Source organism: Stegodyphus dumicola, chromosome 6 (assembly GCF_044657685.1).
Source record: "Stegodyphus dumicola isolate Sdum_Otavi_A_Nest chromosome 6, ASM4465768v1".
Taxonomy (NCBI): Eukaryota; Metazoa; Arthropoda; class Arachnida; order Araneae; family Eresidae; genus Stegodyphus; species Stegodyphus dumicola.
The window spans coordinates 8,337,510-8,348,876 of NC_140773.1; the positions used below are offsets into that span (position 1 = coordinate 8,337,510).

The window sequence follows — 11,367 nt, forward strand, 5'->3', positions numbered from 1 at the left end:
TCTGTGTGCAATAGTTTTAGAATTATCAACAATTTTAAAGTTGTTTAAGTGCCGCTAAGCCTTTTTTTACGGCGGCCATTGATTGTTTACATTTGAAACAGCAGAATAGTGGATTTGTTGCCAATCCAGAGAAACTTAGCTTCGCAACAACAAAGATAACGCCTTCATTTATTATTGCCAATTAAATCATGCTGAATCCTTTCTGGAATTTTCTGGAAAGCGCACTAGAACATAGTATCCAGCATCATGTTCAATTTACGGAAATGATTTAATGATACGTAATTCTTAGAGAAAAAGCCTGACCAAGTCATTCAATAGCTAAGACAGAAATTAAAGATCAATATTTTTCTACTTCAAGGTGTGGTGTATTTAATTATTTAATTATGGCAAAGCACACTAGGGCTATCTGCCTAAGGGGAGGGATGCCTTCGTGGAGGCCTTTCTAAGGTAAACTGGCTCGTATACACGTTACACATGGGGAAAATCACGAAACCACCCATGCAGCCAGCCCGTTCGACGGGATTCGAACCTCGGACGGAACTACCAGTGTTCAGCGACTTTACCGCTCGGCCGCTGGTGGGCTTTTTCTACTTCAAGAAAGCATATGAAGAGTGCAACGATTTTTCAGCTCTCTTATGTCGTGTTACATTCAGAAGTGCTATGTAGTCGCGTTTTTGTAGTCTTCCTTTGAAACAAAAGATGGTACCAGATCTTCCATGGTCTACGCATCATAATTTTATATTCTCGTACGCGGAATCGAATCTTCTCAATTATGTGAAATGTTTATTATATAAAGTGTAATAATATTCTTAAAATAGTTTAATAACTTATTATTACCTCGCCCAATTTATCTGGGTAACTAACAATATGAAGAATGGTCGTTGTCATCTTTTTCTCCCTTAGATGAGAAGCCACGAATGCAACAGACGTTGACAAACTGGCAATTGACGTTAACGTTAGCAAATAGAGAGACAAGTTTGAATAGTGTCAACATTATCAGACGTTCTGCAGTAAAACGGTGATAGATACCAAAGTGCCTGGCTTAATGCCCTACCCCTCATCGAAAGAACAGTAGAAGTAGCGAAATCATTCGTCGAGTGACTTAAAGATGATTTTTAAAATTTTGTAGCATAAGCTAATAATGGATAAAATAAATGTAATGGTGGAGATATCGCGTCACAGTTGTTGAGGGGATTTAATTGGCGCAAAAATATATGAATAATGTTAATTGATATAAATATGTATCAGAATATTTGATAAAACGGAGTGGTACGTTTATTCTTCCAACTAAGAGAAACATTACACAAAAGAACAATCTAACAATTTAGTACAAATATAACGGCAATTAATTTACTCATTTACATATTTATGTTTACAATTCTTTAACTGGATCTGTTCCTAAATAAACACATATCTTAGCTAAAAAAACCATTCATTTTTTGGGTTAAATATATTTTCTGAAGTTCCCCAATAACACATCAAAGTCATAATAAACATACAAATAAAAGCTTTATCCTAAACTCCTGAATAAATATTTACCATTCAAATGAAATTCAGATTTACATAATATAATTTCTTGATCATCCTCATGGTCAAGAAACAAAACAAATTTAGCGATGCAGTGCGATAACGTTCCAAGATACAGACTGCAAATGTTTGGACACATGAAACCTGTCCCAAACGCAGTCACTCATAGTACATAACACAGTTTGATACTGTTCGTAGAGTGGAGCCGCTTTCTCTCTTACGTTAAATATCAGTTAGTAACAGTCTCTTTATTGTACGCTGGAAAATAGAAGCCGATATGTTTATCAGTTCGTAACTGTCTTTTTAAGCTTCGGCAACTGGAACACCCCCCGAGAACATCGCATAGCTCGTCGCATCTTCTTCTCCAGATGTTTTATTATTTCTGGTGTCTATGCTACATCACACACGTATCCATTTCATACCGCTGGTCATCTTCCTCGAGTTCGAGACTGCTTAGAAAGTTTTATTCTATCTCATATATGCTCGAGGGTGCTCATCGCACTACTTTGCTTTCTCTTCTTCATTGTTATGGCCTTTTTTTTTCTAGATATTGAAAAACGAGTTCTTTCTCCGTCTCAGGATAAGCGTGCGTTTCTGCAATTTTTCAGTTAACTTTTCATCAGCATGAAACCAGTACCAAGATAATCAAATACAGCCAAGCCTGATGAAAGCCCTGTCTCCTTTAACGAAATCCAACATTTTTTCACCTCCTAGCCTCCAGTTTCGCTCAGCATTCAACTCAAAATTAGTAGTTGAAGAAAACCTCTCCGTCCACCTTCAACAAAATCTATTCCTTTTTTTTTTCATTTTTGCTAACTCGGCATCCAATTCAAGCACGAACAGCTGAAGCAAAACTCTCTGAGCGCCCCTTTCAACCAAATCTCCCCACTTTTAAATCCTGGCTTTATTATTAATCATACAGTAACGACCGATGCAAGCATGCTTTCATTTCAAATTAATTTGTGAATCGCAGTCTGCGACGACCTTCTCCCAGCTAGGGTACCATCCTCTTCACGGGAGAAAAAAATCAAAAAAGTCACGTCATAACAACGAATGGTGCCTAAATTCGAGTCAAGGCTTATTGTAAAAAGGTTGTTGCCTAGACATAAACAATCGTTCGCTTCAGGCCACACAGAACGCCAAAAGAAGTCTTTATCGAAACGCCATTTCAAGCAGACCGCCCCATGGCCAAGTTCTTACTAGGGAAAGAGAAAAGAATTTCACTGTGTGCACTACGTACATGTATGGAAAGCGAAAACAGACCTTTATTCTTTTCCTCTTACGCATTTCCGAAGCCTGCATCACAGCCCCCCCCCACACATTTTGCCGACCGATTTCTTGTCAAGGAATCGACAGTTCGGAAAACTCCTGAGACCAGAATTACTGAATAACACAATTTTTTTTTTTTCATTTTTAAATTTCGAAGTCATTAAAAGAAAAGATCTGAAAGCTTTCAGATTTTACATTATGACCAAAAGGGTGTTCTTTCATTTACATAAACATATACATTTCGAGTGCATTTGTGCTAAAAATAATTAGGAACAGCATATCTTTGGAACTTCGAATAGATAGTCTCGCGCGATGGAGATAAAAATATATTTTTCTTCTGTTCAGTGTTGCCATTGCTCGCTTTGAAGTCGTTGAATTTGTTAATGAAAAAGCTGTTAAACGTTTATGGAATAGACAATAAAATATTTTACAAATTACAAATGTGGTCTTTCAGGTGCTCGTATTCAGGTGGAGAACGGTGTTACTCAAAATTTGATGGCTCTAGGTACCGTTGCTTTTTCACTATGCGAGAAACATGCATACATTTATGCAGATTCTTCATTATTTAATTTTTTAAATATAATACAGAGAGATAATATTTAGTGGCCACAATTTGAAAAGTGATAAAACGCTTTTAGGGATTCAGCGCAAAATGCCATTTCGACGCTAACAGCCTTTCTGGATTAACGCGCCTTTGGTCTAATAACTTAATTAAAAGTTTAAAAGTTGTGTGTTACAGGCGAAAACATCGCGGACCGAAACAAGAAAGGGGAAAGAATTGTCTTACGAAATACCGTGGGAGGAAAGAAAGCAAAGAGGAAGCAGAGCAGTTCTAAAGCATAAAACATAGAAAAATAAAGGACTTGCAAAGATCATTTCAAGGCAAAGAAAATAAGACCATGCGTATGTAATTTTTTTAAAACTTTAATAACAATTTATCAAAAATTGACACTCATTTGGGTTTGCTAATGTTTTCTAAATTGCTATTAAAATTTTTAAGATTGCATATGTATGGCATGAGCAATATAACACAGACATTGCATTTAATATATATATTTCATTGCATCATATATGTATATTGTACATTCATTGCATTTTGCATTGTATTTCGTACAATATATATATATATATATACTTAAGGGGACTCATACGCCTTAAAACCCATAAGATCTTTGAATATGTGACTTGTGCCAGAATTGAGATAAGTCATTTATTTTAAAAGCAATTGCTTCCAACCTTTTACAGCTGACTACATAATATAGCTGCTTTCTGAAATAGGAATCAGAAGTTTTGTGTTGTCGCAAATATTTTTATAATTTAATCCGCTTTGTGACAAAATTTTTCGTCATGTTTCCACCTTGCGCGCACAGTTCAAAACATTATTTTGCATATTTAAATTCCATATTTAATATATAGCTTTTATAACATTTGGAAACGACTGTAAACCTAAAATTCTAAAAATATTAGGTTAAACTTTTATTTTATTTGGAGTTGAGTTTATAAAATGCATTTTATTAAAAAAATCTGTAATGTTTTCGTCCATAAAATTTTTTAATATTAAAATATTCATCAGATTTTTGGTTCAGTTAGAAAATAATACCCATATAAAGAATTCCATCCAATTTCAAGTATGTATCATTACCCATTTTTAAAATATCATGCGCGCAAGGTGGAAACATGGCGAAATATTTTATCACAAAGCGGATTAAATTACAAAAATATTTGAGGCAACACAAACTTTCTGGTTACTAGTTTCCAAAGCAGCTATATTATGTATTCAGCTGTAAAATGTTGGAAGTAATTGCTTTTAAAATAAATAAAATATCCCAATTCTTGCAACAGTCACATATTCGAAGATCATGAAGGGTTTAAGGTGTATGAGCCCCCTTAAGATAAATAGCATGTAAAATTTACTAATACTAATTTTAATTTTTTAATATCGCTGTACATCTCCTGTTTTATTCGATTATTTCTTCTTTCCATTCTTGAAAGAAAATAAATCTCTCTCTCCTCCATAGAAGTTTTATAAACGAAAGAGGTGAAATGCGATCACATTTCAATTATTGACGATTGCGCAGAGGCAGATTAAATCTTCTTTTTATCTCAATAAACAATTTTCGACCGCAAATAAACTGACATGCTAACTTTGTCTTTCAACAATTACAATTTTGATATCGTTACAATAGAAATAAAGCAGCGAGGCACTGTCTTAGCGAGGGCAGAGGTAGAAGCAAAGTGCGCAGTTACACAGTACGGTGGATTAAGAAGATAAAGTTTTCGATTTAAGTCCAGAATTAGCTATGACATCATCATTACGTGAAAATTATGTGATAGGATTAATATAGAAATGACGCAGTCCAGAAAAAGTTATTAACATTCTTAGGATAGAGAGGGAAACTACCCAAATTCATATCAGGAATTAAGGGACTGTTGCTAATTAGAATTGTAATTTATATTTGTAAGTTTTTATCTTACATATTGATATAAATATAGATTTAGATGTAGATAGCTAGCTTTGTTAATTATGTATTATGATGAAAACATTAATTTTTTACGCGTAAACTTTATCCCTAGAGCAACTGAAAGAAATTTACAAAACCAGTTTTGCTAGAGTACTTTGTGATACATCAGATGCACTGATGACAATTCAGAAGTTTCCATTCCTTGTGACTTCCGATAGGTAAGTATTCTATAGAAAGATAGGTATTCTATTCCTTTAGGTAAGTATTCTATAGTTTTCAAAAAGGACTGAAAATATAAATTGTAATTCCATTATTATATACTAGAAAGCCCGGCGGTCATACGAAATGACCGCTGTTCTAGATATTATAAATTGTAATTAAAATGATTTGTGCAAAGATGTCTGCTAATTTAAACTGAATTACCCAGGGCAGGCAGCGAGGACGTCCCTTTGCTTATTGCCCACGGGGTTTCCCCTTCTACTTGCTTAATTGCTTAAAGTAAAGTACAATGAAGGAAACCACTGGCGGTACATTTCTTAACAGCCCACCACTATCTCAGTCAATAAAGGTGATTTAAATAATGAAATATTAATTCACATTTCAAAGATCTCTTAACATTTCTTGTGTAGATCTTTCCATCATTTTTAAGCTCGCCTTGCAGAGGACCATCCATTATTTTTAATTTTACGTCCTTTCTTTCACGAATTCCTGAACAGGCAACATAAAGTTGACCGTGTCCAAATGCAGGCTCAGGTAAAAAAATGCCAACGCGCTTAAGCGTTTGGCCCTGAGACTTATGGATGGTCAGCAAAGGCAAGTTATACAGGAAATTGTCTACGTCTCAATTGAAACGGCAACCCTGTGCCGTGCAACTTCACCCCATTGGCTAGTACAGTTTCGGAAGCAACCAATAAACTATCGACGACAAACAGACACTTAAGTCGCATACATATATATATATATATGGTGTGAAGTAACATCATCTCCTCCGAAACGGCTGGCTCCCGGGCTTTGCGAAGCACAACGTTTGGATTCCTCAGGTCCGTGGCCCGCCATTTTGACCTTTTGCGTCTTCGTGGGACCTTAATTAGCCGAAATATTAATTAAAAACTAATTTTCCCCTACTTTTTCACTTTCTTTCTTGGGTTTTCCCATTAGAGGAATTTGGCTACGTGCCAAATTCTTTTTTCTCGAATATCTTCGTAACGGCACAGAGTTGAAATTCGAGACGCGTATCCTGGGATTCCAAAAAATTCTCCGAATCCACGAATCCACCGATACCGTTCTCATCTTCGTACGATCGGTCGAGATATTAATTAAAATCTGCGGAAACTTTAATTTGCGCGCTCATTTTTCCGAGTGGCAACAATAAACTATCGGCGACACACGCTTTAGCCGCTTATATATATGAAGATTATAACGCTTGAAGAGCTTTTTCTAACTAATTAAATACCTGTAGCAAACACTCATTCCTCAAATGTTAACTTCTTAAAGGTGAGGCACGAGAATAACTTAAAGATGGGGCGTGTTTATGCCCTTTAGCTTAAACCAATTGGGAAAGCAAAGAGCTGACAAGAAAAGAAAATCTGAAATTTATTTTACTTCAATACCTGTGAATTCCAAATTAAAATAACTCGAAACAAAATCTTAGTTTTTTCGTCTTTTAGCAAATGGTTTGAACTTACAATGCAACTGAATACAGTACCAACGTGCTTAGTCATGGTCAAAACAGCTAGGTCAGACAATCTGATTTAAAATACAGCTAACTCACCAGCCTTAACTAATTCCGGCAATACGATTCTTTCTCTTTCTAAACTGCACCACTTGTTAATAAAATATGCTTAAATATTTGGATATATCGAACAACACAACGAGACATGGTGGTGGAAAGGTGCAAAAACAAACTTTTATGTAATAGTGAAATTCAAAGGAAATGTCACAATTTAATTATTCCGCGACCTGAAAAGACATTCACGATTGTGTCAGAAAACAAATTCATATTTTCGATTCCGAAATTACGTATAACACACACTAATGAAGAGAATTTCTTTTTCATTTTACATTTTCAATACTTTTAGCTCTTACCTCCTTTGTAATCAATAAATATAATCATTTATGATTATTTTAATTTCCATTATTAGTATTTGACAGTTCTATTCAGCTATATTATCACGAGTTGTGGCTTTTATTGTAGTAATACAAGAAAGTGCTTTGGTATTCAAAATTATGGTTAAATAAAAATGTTATTTTAACCTTCTTACGACTTTATCGATTTTTTTTTATCAGACATAGCGATAATTCAATCGCTTGAATCTTGTTAGGGTTTCCAACTAATGAACATTTACCATATCAAGTGAAACTTCACAATTCTTACTTTAAGAGGACTCATACACCTTAAAACTCATAAGATCTTCAAATATGTGACTGTTGCAAGAATTGGGATAACTTATTTATTTTAAAAGCAATTACTTCCAACTTTTTACAGCTGAGTACATAATATAGTTGCTTTCTGAAAAAAATAATCAGAAAGTTTGTGTTGCCACAAATACGTTTATAATTTAATCCGCTTTGTGACAAATTGTTTCGTCATGTTTCCACCTTGCGTGCACAGTTTAAAACATTCTAGTGCATAATTAAATTCCATATTTAATATAAAGCTTTTATAACATTTGGAAACTACTGTGAACCAAAATTTCTAAAAATTTCATGTTAAATTTTTATTTTATTTGGAGTTGAGTTCATAAAATGTATTTTATTAAAAAAATCTGTAATATTTTCTTGCATAAATTTTTTAAATTTTTAAATATTCATCAGACTTTTCGTTTAGTTAGAAAATAGTGTCCATATAAAGAATTCCATCGAATTTCAAGTATGTACCATTAGTCATTTTTAAAATATCATGCGCGCAAGATGGAAACGTGACGAAAATTTTGTCAAGAATCGGATTATATTACAAAAATATTTGTGGCAACACAAACTTTCTTGTTATTAGTTTCCAAAGTAGGTATATCATGTAGTCAGCTGTAAAAAGTTGGAAATAATTCCTTTTAAAATAAATAAAATATCCCAATTCTTGCAACAGTCACATATTCGAAGATCATAAGGGGTTTATAAGGTGCATGAACCCCCTTAATTCTGAGGATACCTATCAGATTGTTTACAAAGACGTGAAGCTGGCAAAGTGTTGTACATCTTACCATACGCTAAGGTATTCTCTTGAAATATATCTAGAATCACTGTACAGTAATTTACTGGATACCTCTCACAAGAGTGCTCCAGACAAGAATGGTTATATCGATATCAACTATTTTAAATATCGGTACTTGATATACACTGTTAATAACAAAATGTCTCAAAATTAGGGAGATAATTTTTGAGAATATTTTTAACATCAAAAATAAAAGAAATTGTTTCCTTTTGCATTTTTTAGTATAATTTTTAGAATTTTATCTTTTAAATATATATTTTTTTAATTTTGTAGTTCTTTTATGTGATATTTGTAAACTAACAAGCCCAGCTAGTGAAATATTCACATACTTTAAAACAATAAATGTAAATATCCGTATATTAACGTGCAAAATGCATGAAGATATGGGTAATAATTATCTTTTTACTGGCTTTTTTTTACCCAATATTCAGTTTATAATTCTCTTAAGAGGGCATCTTTTGCTTTGCAATTACTCGATAACTTTTACGGAATGTTTTAGTAAACAGCATCAGTCCAAAAACTAATCCTATAATTTGATTTTTACTATTGTAAGGGATGGTAACTTCATTCTAAACGCAATATATTAGCATATACAGCAGGTGAATGCACATGCAGCAGCTGTATAGCTGAAAGCTCAAATGACAGTGAGGATGTATATGATGATTCACGTTGTTTGCTCCGAAAGACTTTATGATAATGCTCCGAATTTTTCACATAAAAGTACCAAATTTATTCTGTTTAATATATCAGGCCTAGTGAATACTTTGATGACTGTAATTTTTACTCTGTTTGTTGGACCTGGTTTGTATTTATGTGGAAACTTTTTTACCTAAATTTCTCAACCTTATTTTGAAAAGCTTTGTCATCGTAAATACGTGCCAAGAGACAGTATTAAGAAAATAATGCATATATGTTACGGCGAAACACTTAAATCTGGAGAATGACGACTTTCACCGGTGAATGTCAACATTTACATAGTCTCTTGGTGTATGTCCGAAATATTTTCCAAATACTCTTATTTCTGACTTATACCGGTCAATGTCGACATTCACCATGTACTAATGGTGAATGTTGAACATATAACAATATTATATATTCTTCTCCGTAATTCAGTCGCGAATAAACGCACTTGAGACTTGAAACAAGAACTTAAGAACATGAGAACCTAAAACACACAATACATTCAAAATGAGAAAGGAAAATAAAAGAAGTTGTAAACTTACTTAATTATACAGTACGTTCTAAATGAGAAAATAAAATGACAGTAATAAAAACTTACTAAGTTATGTGATTCAAATCTTATTTATTGCAACAACTTAAACTATTATGGCACTTTATGACCTCTCTTTTCGACTTTCACCAGAGCATATCTGTGATTGTCGACATACACCGGTGAGGGTATACAAGAATGTAGTGAAATATTCGATCTTTCAACCGACGTATTTGGTGAATGTTGATATTCACGGTGAAAGTCGACATTCTCCAATTTCGGTCCTTCACGGTGACATGTAGATACTTTTATCAAATGTCATATATAGCTCATGATAATTTGGACTAAATATTAAGATAGGATAAAAACTAAAACTAAACGCAGTGGCGTAACAGCCCTAACGGGCCAATGCCTGCAATGCCCCGAAATCGTACTTGACCGTGGGCCCCGGGGTGCGTAAGCATATGCCCTGAACAAGTGGCCAGCTTGGTTCGCAGGACCCTCAGTGTTTAGCCCCCAAGCTAACTTGGTACTCATTTTATCGATCCAAAGGATGGAAATCAAAGGATGAAAGGCTGAGTAGACTTTATCCAGCGCGGGTATCGAGCCCCGGACCTGTGGTGCTGCTGCGCGATGCGCTAACCACTGCGCTACCGGACCTCTTACTATAGGATACTGTAGTTATAAAATAAAAAGTAAAAAGTAAAGGCCATTTTATAGCAACTTCTAGTTGCGGTACCTTTTGTCTGTAACCCTTACTGATGACGCTATTAAACTGCGTACTATAGGGAAATTTGTCATAAGGAATTAATGTTGAAAACTTCCTCTTTTTTTAAACAAACAAAGAAATTTCATGAATCAATGTAGCTGAATGGCAGAGTTCTGAATGAACGTGATAATTTAAATAAAACTTAAATAATGATGAAATAAGGAAATTTAGCAACCCGGTATGGTATTATGTATTATGATGGTGTGTAAGTATAGTTTGAAAGGATGATACTCAGTTTGAATCCTAACACTTACGTTATGTGTATTTTATGCAGTAAAAAAGTTTTATCTTTATATAATTTTAACCGACTAAGAAATTTAATCGCAATCTATTTAATTATTTACTTTTTTTTTCTTTTTAGAAATCCAGTCAAGAAGTGTAAAGATTTCCCTAGCATGAATCTGTCGTTGTGGAAATAGATGCATTAAAAGAACTGTGAGGAGTATTCGCTAATGGAAGATTTTTCTCGTTCAGACAAATTCTTCAGATTGTGCATAGGAAAGAATGATATTTTCCTTTTAAAATACTACGGTTATTCATCGGCCATGTTTGAAAATATGCTGCAAAGATGTCGATGGACTCAAGTACAAATAACAGCTAATATTTCAAAGCAATATTTCCATATCAAAGATATTAAAGAAGAAAGAGGAATAAAAGTCTGAATTTGAAATTGCAGTAAATAATTACTTTAAGGATAAAAGCTATACAGTATGTGTAATATAATACTGCACATAAGTTATGCGTCCTACAAGTAGGGTTTTGAAAATATGCAAAATGATTGGTATTTTGTATTTCTGCAGATGTGTTATTAATTTTTGGTTGTTTAAGCGTGAAAATATCCCCGGTAAAAACAGATTGATGCGACATTACAGGGTTCGCGTAAATTGAGGTCTTATAAATATTCGTTTATATGATAAGTATA

General features: G+C 33.8%; 1 protein-coding gene across 3 annotated transcripts in view; it reads left to right on the top strand.

Moving 5' to 3' along the window:
- Window positions 1-11,115, top strand: part of LOC118180844 (immunomodulatory peroxidase-like) — a 109,173-nt gene extending 98,058 nt beyond the window's left edge. For all 3 annotated transcript variants that reach the window (XM_035349900.2, XM_035349897.2, XM_035349898.2), the window contains exons 16-17: window positions 5,371-5,476; window positions 10,807-11,115. In XM_035349900.2, the coding sequence (XP_035205791.1) occupies window positions 5,371-5,476; window positions 10,807-10,864 (164 nt within the window). In that variant the 3' untranslated portion in view covers window positions 10,865-11,115. The remainder of the gene's footprint in view (window positions 1-5,370; window positions 5,477-10,806) is intronic.
- Window positions 11,116-11,367: the final 252 nt, after the last annotated feature.